Source organism: Epithele typhae (genome assembly GCF_022376455.1).
Source record: "Epithele typhae strain CBS 203.58 chromosome Unknown BXZ73scaffold_33, whole genome shotgun sequence".
Taxonomy (NCBI): Eukaryota; Fungi; Basidiomycota; class Agaricomycetes; order Polyporales; family Epitheliaceae; genus Epithele; species Epithele typhae.
In genome coordinates, this window is record NW_025954224.1 from 235,083 (window position 1) to 254,709 (window position 19,627).

At 61.3% G+C, this 19,627-nt stretch overlaps 7 protein-coding genes across 7 annotated transcripts; 2 read left to right on the forward strand and 5 right to left on the reverse strand.

Annotated features, from left to right (window-relative positions):
- Positions 1 to 1,076: 1,076 nt before the first annotated feature.
- On the reverse strand, positions 1,077 to 1,693 carry BXZ73DRAFT_102615 (uncharacterized protein; the record flags this gene model as incomplete). Its single annotated transcript, XM_048015292.1, has 4 exons — positions 1,077 to 1,157; positions 1,220 to 1,285; positions 1,486 to 1,569; positions 1,646 to 1,693. 4 exons carry the CDS (start codon positions 1,691 to 1,693, stop codon positions 1,077 to 1,079), a joined length of 279 nt encoding a protein of 92 aa, XP_047876653.1.
- Positions 1,694 to 3,272: 1,579 nt separating this feature from the next.
- BXZ73DRAFT_102616 (uncharacterized protein) lies at positions 3,273 to 3,775 on the reverse strand (the record flags this gene model as incomplete). The annotated part of the gene is made up of 2 exons (XM_048015293.1): positions 3,273 to 3,373; positions 3,466 to 3,775. 2 exons carry the CDS (start codon positions 3,773 to 3,775, stop codon positions 3,273 to 3,275), a joined length of 411 nt encoding a protein of 136 aa, XP_047876654.1.
- Positions 3,776 to 6,104: 2,329 nt separating this feature from the next.
- On the forward strand, positions 6,105 to 7,194 carry BXZ73DRAFT_102617 (uncharacterized protein; the record flags this gene model as incomplete). Its single annotated transcript, XM_048015294.1, has 6 exons — positions 6,105 to 6,266; positions 6,346 to 6,555; positions 6,612 to 6,689; positions 6,757 to 6,825; positions 6,892 to 7,038; positions 7,102 to 7,194. The coding sequence occupies 6 exons, from the start codon at positions 6,105 to 6,107 to the stop codon at positions 7,192 to 7,194; spliced, it is 759 nt and encodes a 252-aa protein (XP_047876655.1).
- A 1,285-nt stretch (positions 7,195 to 8,479) lies between these two features.
- Positions 8,480 to 9,179, reverse strand: BXZ73DRAFT_102618 (uncharacterized protein; the record flags this gene model as incomplete). Its single annotated transcript, XM_048015295.1, has 4 exons — positions 8,480 to 8,516; positions 8,566 to 8,815; positions 8,874 to 8,969; positions 9,008 to 9,179. 4 exons carry the CDS (start codon positions 9,177 to 9,179, stop codon positions 8,480 to 8,482), a joined length of 555 nt encoding a protein of 184 aa, XP_047876656.1.
- A 197-nt stretch (positions 9,180 to 9,376) lies between these two features.
- Positions 9,377 to 11,884, forward strand: BXZ73DRAFT_102619 (uncharacterized protein; the record flags this gene model as incomplete). Its single annotated transcript, XM_048015296.1, has 10 exons — positions 9,377 to 9,381; positions 9,477 to 9,677; positions 9,777 to 10,044; positions 10,317 to 10,505; positions 10,558 to 10,636; positions 10,735 to 10,882; positions 10,968 to 11,024; positions 11,095 to 11,155; positions 11,212 to 11,688; positions 11,747 to 11,884. 10 exons carry the CDS (start codon positions 9,377 to 9,379, stop codon positions 11,882 to 11,884), a joined length of 1,623 nt encoding a protein of 540 aa, XP_047876657.1.
- Positions 11,885 to 13,332: 1,448 nt separating this feature from the next.
- BXZ73DRAFT_90746 (uncharacterized protein) lies at positions 13,333 to 16,171 on the reverse strand (the record flags this gene model as incomplete). The annotated part of the gene is made up of 4 exons (XM_048025740.1): positions 13,333 to 13,636; positions 13,692 to 14,878; positions 15,577 to 16,032; positions 16,100 to 16,171. 4 exons carry the CDS (start codon positions 16,169 to 16,171, stop codon positions 13,333 to 13,335), a joined length of 2,019 nt encoding a protein of 672 aa, XP_047876658.1.
- A 1,186-nt stretch (positions 16,172 to 17,357) lies between these two features.
- Positions 17,358 to 19,403, reverse strand: BXZ73DRAFT_48890 (thiolase-like protein; the record flags this gene model as incomplete). The annotated part of the gene is made up of 12 exons (XM_048020144.1): positions 17,358 to 17,466; positions 17,531 to 17,687; positions 17,751 to 17,765; positions 17,834 to 17,930; positions 17,981 to 18,055; positions 18,112 to 18,375; positions 18,432 to 18,562; positions 18,630 to 18,975; positions 19,031 to 19,098; positions 19,164 to 19,203; positions 19,244 to 19,279; positions 19,344 to 19,403. The coding sequence occupies 12 exons, from the start codon at positions 19,401 to 19,403 to the stop codon at positions 17,358 to 17,360; spliced, it is 1,398 nt and encodes a 465-aa protein (XP_047876659.1).
- Positions 19,404 to 19,627: the final 224 nt, after the last annotated feature.

Genomic DNA, 19,627 nt, shown 5'->3' on the forward strand with positions numbered 1-19,627 from the left:
CGTCGTTCGAGCGGCGGGCGCGGTGAGCTCCGTCGTCGTCGGATCCTCGGTCCGCACGGTGCTCGACTCGCAGCCCCGGAGCTTGATTGAAGCCTAGGGCGTTAGGAAGGAGGTATGTCCGCATCCTTCCAATCATAGTCCTTTCAGGGTGCGCTTTTGGGGCCATAGATGCGCACGCTCGATGTGCGCGCTGTGGGCGCGGGTCGGCACTGGCACTGTCGCTCGCCGCGTCCGCGCGAGTCTGTTTATTGCGTCATTATTGCTGTATCTCATAGCTGTCCTTTTATTCTGTTCTTGTGTCACTCCCCCGTTGTATCCCGACGACCGAGCCCCATTTCGTTTCGCGTAGACGTCGCCTCGGTTCCTTCTTCTGATGTTGTGTTCATTTGCCTGTCATGGCCTTACCACCCTTTCCCCACCCCGTCATGCCAGATATCCGTACTGTACCCTACATATTCACTACTGCTACTCCTCCGTACTCAGAACTCAGTCGCAACCACTAAGTTATCACTATCACGGCCACCCCCACGACCGCTACCGTCGTCTCGGGCTCCCCTCTCCCCTCCACGCCCACATTCACCCATCTCAATAGCCGGCACATACGAGTCCACACGCACCGCCTCGTGCGTCCCTTCCTTGTGTAAACTTGCTCAATACAACTCCCCCACGCTCGCTCGCCCCCCACCCACCGTTTCGGTGTGTCCGGCATCCGCCGTCAACAGCGCGATCGGGCCTCGTGTGCGTGTGCAACGGAGAGTCGTGCGGTGTGGCATTCAAGGAATCGCTCGTAGGCTGTGAGGCTGGCTATGGTACACAATACGACACGTGCGGGTATACGGTAGACATTTCGTTTGCGGACGGTCGTGAGCGTCCGCCGTCCGGGACCCCCAAAATCGAGAGGGCTAGGAGGACGAGGGAGACGGGGGAGAGGCATGTGGTGCGGGGAGACAACGATAGCGTACACGGCGCCGGCTCGCGCGACCGGACGCACGGTACTCGACCGGGCGACTCGGTTCGGGCTCGGCGCGAGAGCTCGAGGGCGATGTCCGTGGAACTCGAACCCAAGCTCCGACGAATCACTTGCGCAGCCCGCGGTGGCGGGCGGGGGCGGTGGCGGGGCTGCCCCAGCCGCAGTTGTCGTCGTCGAGCATCTCCGCCTGCGTGCAGGTACTGCGGTCAGCATTGGACGCGCGATCGAGCGAGCGGGAGTGGGGCTCACCATCGACTGTGCGCCCGCTGTGGACGCGGTCGTCGGCTGGCGCGTCGGCGGCGCGGCCATCGGGGGCTGCAATGCAAAGCGCGGTCAGCGACGTCGACGGATTGGACGGACCGGGGGGACGGAGACTTCGAGAGAGGGCAGGGCAGGGCGTGCGAACGCGAGTGCGGGGCACGGGCGGCACGCCGCACAGCGGGTCGGGAGGGCGAGGGTCGAGAAGCGCGGACGGGGTTCGAAGAAGGAAGGCAAGGATGGGGAGGGGGACTCACGAGGGAGATGATGTAGCTCGGGGGCTCGACGGACTCGACGGAGTCGAGCGAGCGGCGCCGGCGTGAGGAGTCGCTGCTGGAACGCTGTAGGACGGGGTGTGTGTCAGCTGTGGTGTTGCTAGGAGCTGCGAGGGTGGCAGGGAGAAAGACGAGGACGCACACTTGAGCTGCGGGAGCGGAAGGAGAAGCGCTTGGTGAAGGACGTCATGATTGAGGCAGGGGAGGAGGAAGGACGGGCGGGGGCGAAGGCGAAGGCGGGGTTGGGCGCGAGTATCGGGCGTACGGGGCGAACGTTATTTTGTCTGTCGGAGGGCGGGTCGAGTCGGGGACGGGTCGTGCGCGGTACAGCAATGCGGGGCGGGTATTCGGTCGATGCCTGCGAGAGGATGGGGAGAGCGGGGAGACCACCCGCCCCGGCAGCCTATATACTCCTGCCAGCCCGCGCGCATGGCGCCCGGCTGAGCAGCGCGATGCCGCTCTCCTCGCGCTAAACCAAAATCACCATGCCACCGCCGCCGGTGCGCCAGCGGGGAACCCTGGACGGGGATAGGATCGAAGACCAGGTTAGGCCGTACGCGCTGCGAACCGAGAGGCTCGTGAGCTGCTGACGGACGGGCGGGCGCTGACATACCCCGCACCGTGACCCGGCTCAAGACGCGCGCTGACATGCGCCGCGTCGTGACCTGCGTGCCTCCGGCTCTCCGGTCGCGCGCACGCGCTTGCGCCCGTTTGTCGAGAGCGCGGGCCCCGGCGAACGTAACACGGAGCACGGAACGCCCGCGCCATCTCTTGCACGATGTTCCGCGGCACGGCGCGGGGGGCAGCTGACCGGGCGCATATGCCGCTGGACAGGCACAGGCTAGTGAGGGTGCGGGGCGAGGCGGGGGAGCGCGAGGGCTGTGCCGCCGCTAAGCACCTCATCCGTGACCCGGGCGGGTGGTGCTACATGTTTTTCCCGCATACGGGTCCGCGACTCCCAGGCCGTGGCTGGCCCGGACATCCGATGCGCAGACGCAAAGGCTGGTAATGCGGTCTCGTGACCGGCTTTTGGGCTTCGTCAGAGGCCTAGGGCGGTCAGCGGGGAGGGGTCGGTCAGACGCACCAGTAGTCCAGGGACTAGGCTGCGGCGAAAGGGCGGGGAGAAGATACGTCGGCGGACGTACCCCTGGCCTTGAAGGCTCGCGGCACGGCGTCTGGGCGGTCCAGAAGGAGCAGAGACAAGATTCAATGAAGGAAGACGGATGGATGTGAAGACCGCGTGCCAGGCTGGTAAGAAGCAGGGCCGTAAATCGGCAGAGGCAACGCTGGGGTGTAAAGATACTGGACCGACTTCCGTAGGGCTCAAGCCGGGTTTGATGTGCTCGGGTCTGCTCGGGTAGGCTCGGCACACAAGCAAATTCAAACCCAGCTTCTTGTGCGTGCGCGCCCACCTGAGACATCGCACAAGTCGTGAGCCGACGCGAGCCGACGCGAGCCGACGCGTAGAGACGAGTCGTCAGGGCACGCGGTGGAGCCCATCGGAGCGCCCGTCGCGCCCGTCCGCCGCGCGACGCGCGCCGTGCAGCTCGCTCGTCATCGCGCATGCCCGCACGACGCGACGAGCACTGCGATGAGCATGCGCTCGTCCACGCCGACTACGTCGCGCGCGGTGCTGCCATAATATTTGCTCCACTGGAGGAGGACAAGGGAGGTGGCCGCCTGCTACGACGCCAACCGCGCCGACAGGCACGTCGACAGTGTGGACGCGCTTGACCGCCCAGTGCAAGCTCGGGCGCATGGGCTCAGTTTTAGACTTCGTGATCGAGTCTGCTCGGGCTCGCGAGTCGCAATCGGGGCGCGTTGTCTCCAAGAAACTTGAAGCGCGCGGTGGTGGGGCGGACGAGCACGGCTGCCGGCGAGGTGCAGCGTTTGAGGACGACGACGAGTGGCGCCGTGTCTTGAATCCGCACAGGGCTGAAGCCCGGGGAAGACGCTGCGAACACGAGATCGCATCCGACATGCTCTTGTTGACGACGAGCTCGACGCTGTCCATCGCTCCCGCGAGCATCTCCAGTGGCCGCGGCAGCGCACGCAGCGCGGCCTCGTTCATGAGCTCCTGCGCCCATCCCTGCTGCGTCGCAGAGGCCCATCCCGCCGCCCAGTCCCACCAGTCGTAGACGCGTGTGTCCGCTTGGAGACGCGCCGCCGTCCAGATGTACAGGAGCACCCCGCGCGCGCGACGTCGAGCCCGTGCACCACGTGGATACTGCCCTGCGCGCGGAAAAGAAGGGGAACTGGGGCCAGCGAGCATGGCGAAAAAACTTCCGTCGTCCCAGGTCGGGACGCGCGCGGCGTGGTTGGGCTCCGCGCACCCCTGTCGAAGGCGCGAACGTACGGACGTTGACGGGTTCCCTGTGCCATCAAGCTCCAGCGCGTATGTATGCCCAACGCACTGCATAGGGCCACCGCTCGTAAGTTCTTTGGCGCTTCAGTGCGCGACGAAGCGGGCGCCGCAGTCGGCGTGGACGAGCGCGTGCTCATCGCAGTGCGCGCGCGAGGACGATCGTGCGCGAGTGGACGCGTCGTGCGTGCACGCGCGATGCCAGCTGCAGAGGTCGCGCAGGGGTCGCGCACGACGGGCGCTCCGACAGCCTTCAACGCGTGCCCTGACGGCTCGTCTCTAAGCGTCGGCTCATGTCGGCTCTGGTCGGCTCACGACTTGTGCGATGTCTCAGGTGGGCGCGCCCGCACAAGAAGCTGGGTTTGAATTTGCTTGTGTGCCGAGCCTACCCGAGCAGACCCGAGCACATCAAACCCGGCTTGAGCCCTACGGAAGTCGGTCCACTGGTCATATGGTGGAAGCTATCAAGCCACTCACGGAGTGTGCTAGGACGGACGCTCATGTCAGACAGATCGTCGATGTGTCTCTGCTGCGCAAACGCTATGAATGACGCTTGGACTCGTCATGTGCGAGGACCTCGATACACTACAACGGTGACAGGGGGTTTCAGCAATAGGTCACGTACGCATCGTAGTGTTCGTCGATGATTGCCGCGTCTCAGTTGGCTGTTCAGTGAACGCCGGGGCTGAGCCTGACTGTGCCCTGTTGACACAACCGTGTCGTTCAAAGTGTTCAAGATAAGCAAGTGTCGGGGCCGCCTGTGAGAGGCGTATACAACTCACGCGCTGCACAAGTCCTAGCTTCATAGACGAGCGCCGGTGTTTCTCAGCCTGCAAAGGGTGAACATGTAGCCCAGATTCGTCACCAGTCCCATTCATTGCTCATACACATCTGGGCAGGTGAAGTACACGGTGCCTCGTACGAGACCCTGATTCTGTGCCGTGACACAGGTCCATGGATTGGGTACAGAGCTTCCGAGCGGTGCCGGTTCGGTTGACGAAGCGCGTAGCAGTAGTGTCTCATCTAACGAATTAGTCTCATCTGGGATGAACGGTAGAATCATAGATGGAGCGCTTAAGTCGATATCGGCGAGGAGTAACCCTGTCCCGAGCGTCGATGTGGCAATTCTGGTGTGAGAGCCAGTCGTATAAGACAAGACATCGCTGAACATGGAGTCCTCACAAGCCAAGTCTTCGCGGAAGAAATCGGATCGTGTACTGTATACGAAGCGTCAGCACGGGCAAGTCCGGATGTAGCACTACGAACCAATACATTGGCTAGACATGAGGACAGTATCTGACATACCTGCGGCGTTATCCACGCATCCGAGACCACCCGCTGCGCACTAGGCATGACAAGGAAAATGCGGAAGGATTCCACCGTCAAAGGTCTCTCGCGATAGAGAATAGCCCGAGTTCAATCAATTGGGGACCAAAGTTCGTGTGGACACCAGCCATACAGAAACACGAGTCATGAATGGGTGGCCAAAGGGTCAATTGTGGAAAATGCACGGAACGCGATGGTCGAGGGGGAGCCGGGGAGGGAGATCAATCGATTGGCAAGTGCTGGGGTCCTGGTCACCTACAAATCAGTAGTAGTCAAAAGCCTGCCTTGGAACCTTGAACTTGGCTGAGCTTCACCGCGGACAAGAAACCGAGCACCCAAAAAAACGATGCAGGGGATTGAGAACGCCGAGCGTGCCGAGCGACAACAGTGCGCAGGCGTCGAGGAAGAGGAAGAGGCGTCTATATTGCCCTAGGCGCCTTCTCTCTCCGCCTCTCCCCACACAACGCCAAAGTCCTCTCCGCATGTCTTGGCGCGCTTGGTCACTCGAGTCTGAAAGTGCACTCAATGGGCTTCCGTGCCTGCGCCGTGGGGAGTCCCAGTCCCACGGGCGTCCCACGTCGCCCTCTCCAGCGCCGCGGGCCACGGAGAGCATTCAATCTCCCGCGACTGGGCAGCCCCGCGCAGTGGATGCACGGTCTTAACGGATGCACACCACCTTCCCGGCTTCCTTGTGTGGCCCACGCCCAGACCGGCTTGGGTTGGGAATGCTGAGCGCAGAAGAGGGGTGCGCAGCACCAACCCTCCCTTATCGCTGCTGACTTCCCATCTGCATCCCGGTGACTGCTGACTAGTATTCTCTTTATCCAGTTGCAACGGAGGCGTAGCGCACCAGATGAACGGACGTCATTCCATGATCCACAGCTCCATCAGCGTGCACGTCATTCCCCGGACCATGGCTGGGGACTACGGGGCTCCGTGGGGTCGGCACAGTGCTCAGGTACCCGGATTCATCGACTCTACAACACTTACCAGATCAGGCAGCGGGGAACCCACCCCGCAGCAGGCGCACACGCAAAATGGCGATCGGACGTATTTCGAGGTCGTCTTCGGGGCGGTACGACTGTGCTAGCTCGCAACTCCATGCTCCATCGTGGCCAAACAAAGCCCAGCCAAGCGCCCCAGGCTGCCCGCAGCCCCTTGGCGCGAAGGTTCTGCTCGAGCATGTGCCCGAGCTGCTCGACGCATATAAGCACTCGTCGACGAGCGGGATGGTCCTCACCAACCCGCATCCACGCAATCGCATCCACAGCACTCACTCGCCCAACACATACGCATCCTCTTCCTTCTCCCCGCCGTATACAATGCACTCCTCCAGCCTCGACACCCGCCACCACCAGTCGTCGGTGAGTGGCGTCCCTCTCGGCCTCAACTCCGCATGATGTTCAGCCCGGTTATGCAGCCTACCCAGTCCAAACAGAGTCACAGCTCCAAGATCAAGCGATTCTTCCGCCGCCTCGGCCACCACGACGATGACCAGGTCAGCTCGCTTCGCTTCGCTCTCGGCACATGGACGTGCGATGCTCACTGCGCTCCTCTGACCACAGAACGTCACCTACATCCGCCGCTCCCACGACAGCAACAGCTGGGAAAGCTTGCCAAGAAGCGAGACCACCGTGAGTAGCTGCAGCAGCTCTAGTCTGGGGAACGTCTGATGCTGACCCGGTGCCATCCTCCCCTAGAGCGAGGCCGAGATCTTCGACGAGGCCGAGATCTTCGACGAGGCGAGATCCGACGAGGCCGACAGCGCCTGGGGACGCACGTCGACGTCGACGCGCCCCGAGCGTATCCGCCGCCACCAGGTGTCGCCCCCGCCGCAGTGGTACGATGTGAGTATATGCGCCATGGCCACAGCGCCTTTGCCAGAGCCTGACGTCCTTGTGTTATCGCAGGGCGCCGCTGAGCTCCTCGACGACGACAACTTGGCGTGGGGCGTCAAGCCGCACCACCACATCATCCACAGTCGCCGCCCTCATCGGCATTAGACCTTGTTGCGACTCCTCGGGATCGAAACAAGCGTCGCCCTTGTAATACCACACCGCTATCACATACCCCGCTCCAACCAGCGCAGCCGCCATTTTCCGTTTTTCAGGCGGAGTTAGGCTCCGCGCTGTCATCATGTCGTATTAGTAACATTCAGCTGCAGCGTTCGTTTATTCGCGATCCATCTGCCCATAACCACTCCGGCTCCCACCTGCGTCCGCAGATTGCGCGCGCAGTCTGTCTGTGTGATCCTGCACATCCATGCCAAGTCTCGGTGTCCAAACTTGCTCTCCCACTCCCTCTTGACCGTCGCCCGGTCGGACGTCTAAGCGTCGTGAGAATGGCGGTTCGGAGCGCCTGGCACGCGGGAAGTGTCAACGTGCCATTGCCATCGACTTGTCCCGTGTAGTTTCCGGCGGCCCTCGACACTGGACACCCGCCGCAGGCCACGGAGCGCCAGAGTGCAGTGGGAGACGGGACGTGTCGACGGGACACGGGGCGCGGCGCACGTCTCCGAACACTGGCGCGTGAAGTCTGGGGGACGGGAGATGCGGCCGAGGTGTGTGCTGTGGTTATAGACACTGCGACGTCATCACGTGCGACGACGACGACGGTCTCTGTCCATTCCGTACGAACTCGCTTCGACGAGGTCTGGTCTGTCGATGCGAGGAGTTGCGAGTGTTCCGGACTTGATGCAACGCAGTCCCGTTGGTGTGAATGTTAACGTCAAGCACAGTAGCCGCACAAAGCTCAAGCGAATGCCCTCAGATCGGCCGTGATACAGTCGCCATTGATCAATCCACGCACGTACCTCAATACAGCCCGTAACAATCCACACCGTAGGTAGTACATCACCGATGAACTTCGTCAATGCCAAACGGCGAATCCACATGCGCCCGCATAGGTTCTAAGAGCGCATTCAGATCCACTCTCCCCGCTCGACAACGACGTGCTCACCGCGCACCACACCACCTCCCACCGGCGTCGTCGTCGTCGACCTGATCGCATCGGAAGACACAGCGGACGCGGGGCCCGATCTCACCCCGACGGACACCGGTCTTGAGCTGCCCGCGTCGGCCGCGCGCATGTACTCCGCCGAGGGCGGCGTCCTTGCGCTCCTCCACCGTTTCCAGTACCAAATCGAGAAGCCGCAGATGGCTGCGAGGAGGAGGGGGCCGACGATGGCCACGGGTAAAATGATATAGAGGTTGGTCCTTGTGCTCGCCTGGCTCTGAGGGCTGGTTGAAGTGAAGGTGGGTTGCGGCTGGGTTTGGGTTTGGGTTTGGGTCAGGGAGACGGGAGTGGGTCGATGTCGGTGTTGCGTCTGCGTGGACGTCGGAATGCAGGATCAAAGGGCGGAGCAAAAGACGTACGTGTAGACGAGGTAGTCGACCACCAGGAGGGAGCCCGCACCCCCTTCAACGTCCCCGTTGAGGATGTCGAGGCGATGGGTCGCTTCGGGGAGGCTTTCATTTGCGTAGAGCAGTTGGTTGTAGCTGTAAGTGGTCGGTCCCGGTTGGGCGGAGAAGGTGAAATTATCGGAGAGAGCCGTGCCGTTGAGCCTGAACCGAAGCTGAGTAGAGGAGGTGCTGGCAAGGACACCGAAGACGTAGACCGAAGATCCTGCGTTGCCTATCGTGTTACAAGAAACATATTCTAGAAGCGAAATGCGAGGACTGACCGGTGAATGTCACGGTCGCCTTCACCTCCGAGGGCGTAACCGTGGGGTCTTTGGTGACGTTCGTTTGATGCCAGGTGTTGTACGTGACCTCGCCCGCTGGTAGGTCAAGGGCGCCGTCACAGCCAGTAGTGCACGTCGCATTGCCGCCGTCCATGCGCCGGACGGAGAGTAGATGAAGTATTCGAAGAGGGCGTCGCGATAGTAGTCGTCGATCGTGATGTTGACGAACTCAGCAGAGACTGTGAGGATAGCGGACGTGCAAATCCAGATCAAGAGCAAGAGAAAGGACAGTGGGGCCATGTGCATGAGACGTCGAGGAGCCGAGGGTACCATGGGCGAAGGGGTGGTAGAAGGGGCCCTCGGCGGGGGTCGATGGGTGTGTCCAAGAGAGCGGACTTGGAGAGTGATTGCGGCCGCGATGGACGAGCCGCACCCGCGCCCATCGACATCTGTGCTCTGACAGCAGCCATCACCCGTTATCAGCTCGGTGTTGAGAAATGATCATGTGGTAGCCCCGGCCGCCACAAGGAACACATCCTCCTCCTCCTCCTGACGCCGACGGCCGCGCTCACCGCACTCTGACCTGTCCTTGATCGCGAGCAGGCCCCGCACACACATTAAAGACGCTGCTCTCCATCTTCCTGCCGTCCCCAGGTCATCTTCTGTGCTCGAGCCAACCCCTGAATCCCATCAGCAAGCACCGCCCGAACCTCATCAACCTGGACAAGAACACTCGCACCAGGCTTTCCGCAAGGGCGCGTCTACCCACACTCCCCGACTCATCACCGACAAGAACGGCCTCGAGTGGACGGGCACGATCTCCATTGGCACCCTTGGCCAAAACTCCCTCATTGACTTCCACAGGCTCAGCTGATCCCTGGGTTTCTCTTCGTCGTGCACCAGCGCATACGCGCTCGTCAATGGTAACGTCGCCGTCGGCAGATTCGAAACGTTTCTTGACTCGGGAACCACCCCCATCCGTCGACAGCGCGATGGTCTATATGGCGAATCCACCCAGGGCGAATACTACTCGAAGTACCATTGCCACTCGCTCCCCCAGGTCGTGTTCAACTCGGGCGGCCACTTGTGTATCTTCAACCTCGGCGAGACCGCCGGCCCCGGCAAATGCGCGATCGTGGACCTCGGTCTCGGCCACTCGTTCATGACCAACGTACTTACATATGTACACCGCGTTCTCGTTCGACGACACCGCCGCCCTCACGTGAGCGCCAGGCACTTGCGTGCTGTGCACTTGTCCCAACTCTGTAGGACTTGCATCCGACAGCGCTCCGGTGCACTTGACAGCATCGAGGTAACCTTACCCATCAGGCGTGGAAGTGCGGCGAACGCGGACAGCGCGAAGGCACCGCTTGCGGTTTGACATAATGCCAATTCGATCCTCGCACCCACGCTCCCTGCGGCTCCTGACAGGTTCACTGGCAGGCAGATATCACCTTCGTCCCTCGGGTCGCGACCGTCTTTCCCCCCATCCCAATGTCGCCTCGGACCACCCCCTCGGCCGTTCTCGCTCTTGTAATCCTTGCGCTCCGGCTGTCCCCCCCTGCGGCGGCCCAGGGCACCTTCGGCGCCGGGCCTGGCACGAACGCGACATGTGGACCTGCTTACGACTGGGTGCGTCTTTTTTTGTTGCCCGCGATCGTCCGTGCGTTGAACGGGTGTGCAGATGGACAATCACCTCTCCCCGCCACAATCCCCATGCTACGTTGCTTCCTTCCTGCTCTCCGAGTGCAGTTCACCCGCTTGTACGTGTCCTACTTCATTCCCCGTTCCATTTCGTTTCCACATGCGCCATCATCCAACCCCAGTCACATGCGATTCTGACTTCCCGGTGTCTCCGCAGCCTCATGGGTTTACCCGCTCGGTGACGGCCAGATCTACACCATCCCGACTGCGGACGACACCGACATCCAATGTGTTTGCAACTCGGTGTGGTACAACATCATCGAGGCTTGCGCAACTTGCCAGGGCCAGAGTGTCAACGTCCCACCGTGAGTGGTCGCCCCGTCTGCGCGCCGATCTGCCCGCATGTGTTCGCAAATTCGGGGCTAATAACACGTCCGACGTGGACCCCAGATGGCTCATGTACACCGCGGCGTGCAAGACCGCGAACGCTGGCCCCACGATCGGATCGTACGTTGCCTGTCTTCAAGTGACGAGTGCCGCAGACACGACTAGGCTAAACACGTCCTTCCGCGTGCAGCATCCCGCGAGGCTTTCCCATCCTCACCGGCATCCCTTCCTGGGCCTTCCTAGACCCAACAGTACGTCCTTCCCCGGCACCCGTCGCGTTCTCATCCCGATGTCTCGCCCTGCACAGCTCACGGGCACCTTCGACGCCTCCGCGGCCTCCTCCGTCGCGCTGTCCAACCCGACCGACTCGACCCAAGTCCGCTCCTCCACCGCATCCTCCGCCACCTCCACCTCCTCCACACGGACGACCGCGAGCGCCGACCCCGGCTCTCCTTCCAACGGGTCCGACAACGCCTCCAGCTCCAGCGGCGCCAAGAGCGACGTCGGCCCGATCGTCGGCGGCGTCGTCGGCGGCCTCGCCGCGCTCGCGCTCGTCGGCGGCGCGACGTACCTCCTTCTCCGTCGCCGCCGCGCGCGCGAGACGTACCCCGGACCGTCGCACGGGCAGTTCGATGTCGCACCGCCGCCGCCGCCGCCGATGAGCATGTACGGCGGCAGCGCGGGCACCGGGTACGCCGCCGAACCCGGCGCGCAGCCGTACGGGAGCCCCGTCCCGGCCGAGAGGGAGCGCTCTCCGGACGCGTTGGTCCCGCCCAGGCTCTACGTGAGTGTCCCTGCTTCTTGTCGCGGTGACGAGCGTTGAGCGTGTGCATGCGCTACAGGACCCCAACGACCCGTCGACGTTCCCGAACGCGCAGGCGTACCACGCGGATTCGGCACGATCGCCGACAACACAGGGTAGTGCACGGGGTAGTGCACAGGGTGCGCAGTTGGGCTACAAGGGCATCCCCGAGATGTAGTTCGGCTCGTGGAACGGACTGGCATCCCCATTCACTCTCGTGCGGTTTTGTGTATTATACATGTTTCGTGCGTACCTTACCTGTTTAATCACGTTGTTGCATAATTATGATCAGACTTCATAATGCTCATCGACACTTTCAATTCTCTGACGACGACGAGGAATAGCTGCAGTAGTTTAGTATCTCATGCCCGAATATTCTTCTGAGCGGGAGAGACGGAGACAGGTGCCGTGCTTGAGGCTGTGGTTGTCCTACACCAGGATGGTTGTTGCGATTGCGTGCTAGTGCGCTCTACCAGTATACATAAAGGGGAACGGCCTTGCGCTCGTGCTCCCCGACCTTGCATCCTTCTCCATCATAGTACGTACAGGCAGGCTCGTCGAGGGAGGCCAAAGGGTCGGTAGGCGCGAGGTGGTCGAGCACGAACACGGTGCGCTGGTCGGGGACCTCGACTTCAAACCAGAAGACGGGAGTGCGGCTGTGGACAGGCCATCAGTGGATGGCTCTTGAAAGCTTGACGGCTGGAAGAATATGGCATCGTCACGCACCACATTCCACGGCTCACACTATTGGACGATGCTTGCATCTCGCACGCAGGCAGCGCATGGTGCGCGGAGAGAGGAACGGAAACTCCATTTACTACTCTGACGTAGAGACTATGCGTGAGAGCACCCGCGGGTCGAGGGTCGGGGCCGTATCGTATATACCGGTATCAGAGGGGGACACGGACTGTTTCAGATTACAGATTGAGAGACGATTCCGGGATGGGGATGGGGGGTTTGTTTGGGAGAACGAGGCGAAAGGAAATGCATAATGGGCCGTGCACCGAAGCGAGGCGGCGGGGACGAACGCCCGCGAACGCGATAACGGAGGAGCACGGGAACAGAGAAGAGAAGGTGACGAAAAATATTCTTTGGGCGGGGTGGGGGTAGAGACGGTATCCGGAGAAGGTAAGACGCGTGTGCCGAAGTAACGAGGCGGCTGGGGGTCGAAAGCCAAGTGGATAAAGAACGAGCAACCAATAGCCCAAGGTCCGCGCGCATGCCCACGACAGGCGCCCGAGGCTGCCTGTGCGCGCACGCGCCGCCCGCTGGGGCCCGCGATCACCTGCGAGCGAACGGGGAGGTGGAGAGGAGGGGGAAGGAAGGGGAGGGAAGTTGAACATTGCCCGTGCGGAGAACGGTTTTACTGGACGGCCAAGACAAAGAGCGCGCCGGGGCGAGGAAGGCGAAGTCGAGACGAACTAGTGTAATCGCAGAGCATTGTGCAGGCGGAGGCGTCGTTCGGTAGGAGAAGGCGAAAGCGGGGGTGGCGAGGCGATAGCGAGCACGATGTACAGAGTGAGGGTATCCAAGCAGCCGCCGAATGCTACATGGTGTGCGCGGGCGGCGACGCAGGGTATGTGTTGTCGATCTCTATGTTACTGTCTGGCTTGGAACGCGTCCCGCTCATGCGGAGGCCTCGACTTCGCCCGATGGGGTTTCGGCCACCTCGACGATAGTCTCCTCCTTGATCACGTTTTCGCCTTTGATGATGTTCTCGCCTTCGGGAGGCTCGATCGCGCTCGGCGGCTGCGAGCTGCCTCCGCCACGGCGCCCACCGGAACCGCCCTGCGGGCCGGAGCGCGGAGGGTTTGCGCAGCGGTCCTTGCCGTGCGCGATGCGCAGGTTCGCGTAGTCGGGCTTGTTCTTCACACCGTCGATCGCCTTGATCGCGTTTGCGATGTTCGTGAAGTTGACGAACGCACAGTTCCTGTGATCGAACTATCAGCATCTATCCTACACGACGATCCTGGAGATCGACTTACTTCTCCTTCAGGAAGTTCACGAGCTCGATCTCGCCGTACTCCCCAAAGTCTCGCTTGAGCCTCTCCTCCGAAAAGGTGTCAAAGTCCTCGATGTTGCCAACATACACGTTGCGCGTCGCGCCCGAGTGAACCGCGAGCGCAAGCGCAGGCGGCAGCGGGCCCGAGTTCTTGCCCCAGCCAATCTTCAAGCGACGGTTGTTGAGCGTCAAGCCCTGGTACGAGGCCACCTGGAAGAACGTGAGGGACGCAGCAGGGTCCACGAACGTGACGAAGGCAATGTGCTTGTCCTGCATGTACCGCAGGCTCTGGAGGACACCACCACGGATTGCGTTGCACAGGTCCTCCGTCGTCGTCTCTGGGTGGATGTTGCCGAGGTAGACAGTCCGGTTCAGGCCCTGGCCGCCCGCGAGGCTCTGGAGCGCGTCAGGCGAGAACGGCATGTACGGTGTCAGCGGCGACGCGAAGGGGTTGGCGCCAGTCGCCGACAAGGGTGAAAGTACAGCCGACTGGGCGACAAGGGATTGTGCCGCCGCTGCCTGGGCTGCTTGCGCCGCGGCCTGCTGTGACTTGGGGATGTACGCGCAACGGTCTTTGCCGTAGTTGACACGCTTCCCTGCCCAGGCGGGTTCCGTCGGGAGCGTGTTCACGACCTTGGTAGCGGTCGAGATACTGAGGAAGTGGACGAAGCCGATGTTCTTGTCGCGAACGATCTTCACCTGGTCGATAAGCCCGAACCGGCTCAGGTCGTCTCGGAGCTGCTCCTCCGTCATCGCCTCCTCGAGCCCGCCAAGGTACACGTTACGGCTCGCGTTGCTCTGCTGGATCGCGAGCGCGACCTGGCTGGGCACTGGCGACGGCTTGCCCCAACCAATCTTGAGTTCCTGACCATGGAGCGCCAGCTTCTTGATGAGCGCATCGGCGTGGAAGGCCGCGGCGGTCGCACCATCGAGGAACGACAGGAAGACGCACGACTTTTCCGGCAGCACGCGAATGGACTCGAGGGGACCGAAATGGACAAGGTTGAGGAGCTCATCCACCGATGCCGTCGCAGGGAGGTTCCCGACGTAAACCGTACGCGCGGTCGTGTTGCTCTGTGCCGACAGGGCTGCGGTGATAGCAGCCGGGGAGTACGGAGAGGCGGCCGGAGAAGGGATAGTCAAGGAAGGCAGACGTTGCGTGTTCATCTGCTGCTGTAGCAACGGTCAGCGACCATAATCGACGGCTCGTAGAAGTGAGACAAGTAGAAGCAAAATGGCTCGTTCTGAGCCTGGTATGTCAGGGACTCGGGCAGTCTAGATTTGACGCAACGTCCGAAGAAACACGGCATCGGATGCAACGTGGATCAGACGGGAGAAATTGTACCCCACCAGAAGCTCTGGAAAAAGATGTTACGTAACACCACGAACGGACGGACGATGCAGAAGGAAACGATCAAGCGACAGCACGCGATAGGTCCAGCGCAATAAGCCAAACCAGGAAGAAGTCTTGATGTCGAGTGCAGGGCGAACCCAGGGACGGTTCGAACGCATGCTTCCAAAATACAACAGCAAATGCAGCACGATCACGGACGGGCGAAGCGCGATCGGGAAATGCTTGCGTGCTTGCACAGGAGAGCAACGGTTGAAACGCTGAAACGCGATGCGAAGCAAAGGCAGGCCTCAGTCGGCATGGTGGATATATGCGTCGCTCGCGCGCGTACACTCATCAGCAATGCCGAATCAGTGCGCGCGCCCGAGCGGGCAGAGCGGAGAACGTGTGAAATTACAGGTTTATCATGCCGCGTTTCGCGACCACAGAGCAAGGCGACAACCACGACAACGAAAAGAATTTGGGGATCGAAGCCACAAACGGGACGGAGAAAAGTGTAGGAAAGCTGCAGACTCACCTGGGTGAAGTTCGCGATCTGTGCGTTGTACGGGAATCCTCCAAGCATACCCATCCCAGGAATACCCATGCCGAGCATGCTGTAGCCGTTGAAGTTGTACGGGTTGGCGCTGTTCGGCGTCGCCGACGGAGGCTGCTGGTTCTGGGGGGTGTAGGGACCAGCGGTGTTTGGGCTCATCTGCTGCGGGACGCCGTTGCTGGCAACGGCCGTGTTCAGGCTGAGCTGCGGGGTCGAGTACAGAGCGTTGGCAGCGTTGGCCGCGAAACCGGAGGACGAAGGGGAGTTGTTGAAGCCGTTCTGAGAGACACCAACCTGAGGGCCGTAGCCGTAGTTGGCGAACGCGTCACGGTTGCCCTGAGCAGAAGCGTTGGGGACCCCGTTGTTGCCGTTGGCGAAGGAGGTGGGGGACCAGCGGGCCTTTTTGGGGTCGGGGCCGCCGACCGCTTCCATGGACCTCTGCTGGAGGGTTTGAGTGGGGGATGAGGGGTGGAGAACTATGCTGTGAGCGGTGTAGGGAACTGACCTTCATCATGTCGATGTCGAACGCAGAGTACTGTTGGTACTGAGCAGCAAACGCGGCCTGGGAATCTTCCATTGCGGGTCGACAAAGGTGATTAGAGAGCGTGGGGCGCGAGCAAGGCGGCGAGGCGGCGACGAGCAAACGAGTGTGGGCAAGAAAAGACACGCACAAAAGGGAGGGAGAGCGAGGTGCGTAATGCGAATGAACTGGGCTGCCCACCCCGCGCGAAGAAGAACAGAGGGTGAAAGGTGGAAAACGACGAGATGAGGATGCAAGAGACGAGCGTCGGGATCCTGTGTTGAGCGATCAGCATCCCACGCGACCGCACGGACCACCCGCCGGGAACGGCTAGCGGATGGGGCACCTTCCGCGGAAATGATTCAGCCACGCTCGTCTAGCAACCACCGCCTGCCTTCCGCCCTCGGCTGTTCCATCACCTCGACCTCGACCTCCCCGCCTGCGCGCCCGCCCTGGCGTCGAGCAACGCCAGACGCGGCGGCGGCCCTACCCAACCGACTTATACTCTTTACCCTCCACGTCCTGTCAAGCTTCCGCGTGTCGTCTCGCGCTTCCGAGTCCGAACCCTCGCGACTCCGACGAACGTTAGACCGAGAAGGTGGCCCACACCCTTCCCCGCTGTAGCCCGGATGCTGGCACACTTCCGCTCATATTACACGCCAAAGCGAAGCACGGCGCATGCAATTACGGCCCATTGGAGCTAGCTTCCGAGGCGCACCTCATAAAGGTACAGCCTATTGGAGCGTAGCCCTTGTGCGAGCTTCGCCCATGGGCGCAGGCTCCAGGCGTCGAAGCGCCTGGCAACACCCGTCTCGCGTCGTCCTGTCGCACACGCAACCGCGACGAGGTCGTGGCTGTCGTCCTGGCCTCCTGCGAAGCGACCGCGCTTGAGGCTGCCAAAGAAACGGACATCTCCGCAACCCGACGTCACGCTTCCGTGCGGAGACGCAGGCTGGAGAAGCAAAGAAAGGTGTTTGGAACGTCTTCGTAAGCCGCGCGGGGATGCAAGTCCTCCTTCTCGAAAAAATCTGGCGGGGATACTCATGCGATCAGCGATGCCACGCAGTATGAGAAGCATTTGGGCGCTGGATTAGAGTTGGTGAAGCTGTGAAGCCAGCCTCCACCCTCGCGAACCCTGGTCGTCCACACGCCGAGTGAGATGAGCAGCTAGGCTCTTATGGGGTCGGCATACAAGTACACGCATCAACGCTCCATCGCTCAACAGGGTGCTTGACACCAATGGCTACAGCCTCGCGAGCTGCATGATGTACGGCGAGCTCTTCTTCGATTTGACCTTGTCCACGTCCGCCCGGGTGATAGATCGACACTCGTGCGCGTGATTGTACCCGAGCCTGCCCAACCGCACGGAGAGAATAGATCAGCGCTGAGTAGAGCAAGTCCCACGCCATGACGCACCTCATCCGCCCGTCCTCACCACCCTCCTTGAAGAACTCCGGTCGGCGCAGCAGGCTGCAGACGATGGCCCCTCCAAGGCCAACGTTGTGCACGAGCCCGAACTTGCCGCGCTTGTCAGGGCCGTCAAGCAGGCCTGGGGCTTGCATCGGGCCCGCCCCTGCCACGCGCAGCCAACGTGTCAGTCGGCTGTCCCGGGAAACTTAGCGACGAAGATGCTCACATTGTCGGAGTTGCACTGCAAAGGTGACCAGAGTGGGATTTTGAGCTCGAGTAAATAGAAATGAGGCAAGCGCGTGTGCTTACTGGTGAGGTAAAAGTGCATGCCCAGACCAGTCGCACCCAAGGGGTGGCCCTTCGCTTCGAGCCCACCGCTTGGATTGATCACGTATTTGCCTCCGTACTGAGCTGGGGTCAGCCGCGAGAGTGCTTGACGGTATAGCGTCAGCATACCGTATTGTCTCCTCTCTCAACCATTGTGTGAGCCGTGCCTGGCTCACAGAGACCAAGAGCATCGTATGTGATGAGCTATTCCAGCGAGGGAATGTCAACTTATGCCCCCGAATCATGACCTCGCAACCGACCTCGTTCGCAGCGAAACAGTCGTGCAGCTCCACGACGCCGACCTGGTCGCGACCTTCGCCCTGTTTAAATCCAGCTTGCGCGAAGACGTCGTCCGCGCAGTTCTTAGCCATCGTATAACCGATCACGTCCATGGCGCTCCTGTTCTCAAACGTCGAGGGATCGTCCGTCCACAATGCAGTTGAGACAATCTCGATAGCCTGGTTCTCGAGGCGATGTTTGTGAACGAAATCTTCAGATGCAATAATGCAGCACGCGCCGCCATCCTGAACAAAGACGTGAGTGCGCTAGCTCTATGCAGTATAGCAAGGGGAGTGCTTACAGAGGTTGGGCTACACATGAACTTAGTAAGCTGCTTGGTGATCTTCGGCGCAGCAAGCACCTGTTCGACCGACCACCCGTCGCGGAACTGGGAGTACGGGTTGTTGACTGAGTGCTTGTGGTTCTTGCTCGCTGTATGCGCTCACTCAGCGCCCCATCGCCGACGCGCACATAACAAATCCAGCAACCGACCACGCACCAATCTGCGCAAGATGCCCAATGTTCGCCCCGTACTTGTCAAAGTACTCCTGCCCGCCGTTCGCGAACATGCGCGGCGCACCCGGCCCGTGGTTCTCCCCCGCCCCAAGAGAGCTCTCGAGCTCGAAGGACGCGGTGCCGAACGGCTTCGTCGGCGACTCGCGGTCGGGGAAGTTGGTGCCGAGGCTGCCGCGCGACATGCGCTCGAAGCCGAGCGCGAGCGTGCAGTCGTACACGCCGGCCTTGACCAGCATGTTCGCGTTGTAGAGCGCGGTGCTGCCGGTCGAGCAGTTGTTGTTCACGTTGGTGATCGGGATGCCGGTCATCCCGAGCTGGTACAGCGCTCGCTGCACATTGCGCGGTTGAGGGGAAGCACTGGACCAGAAGAGGTGTGAGACGCACCTGGCCAGAAGTTGAATCGCCGTAACAGTAGCCAACATATGCAGCCTGGACGGCGTCATAGGTGATCCCTGAGGGAGGGAGAAGGGAGACAAGGTCACTACTAGCTGACATACTCAACACGAGCGGCACACACCTGCATCAAGAAGAGCCTTCGTCGCCGCCTCCAGTCCCATCTACCTTGCACGTGAGATGTATGTTCTCGCATCGAAACACCATGCTTGCCTCCTCTGTGGTCCGTTGGCCGCGGGGCTGCGTTCAAAGAACAGAAGTCTGAGTGCCGTGGATATGAGCTAAAGCGTTCCAATACACGCACCTTGATGAATGCCGTGCAACCACAGCCGATGATGAACGTTCTCTGTCCTTTCGATGGCATGTCGACGAGTACTACTTTCCTTGGTGCGGGGAACACAGCTGGTGAACGTCGGGAGTCAAGCGCGCCAAGGAGGATGTGGAGACGGATCCGGTTTCCCCACTTCGCCGAAGCGAGTCCATGATTCAAGCTCAAGAGAGCACCCACGGTGGTCAGCTGGATGCAAGAGAGGCGCCTGTCGCGTCCTGCGTGTCGCGTGAGCGCGCGAGCCCAACGCCTCTCTGTTA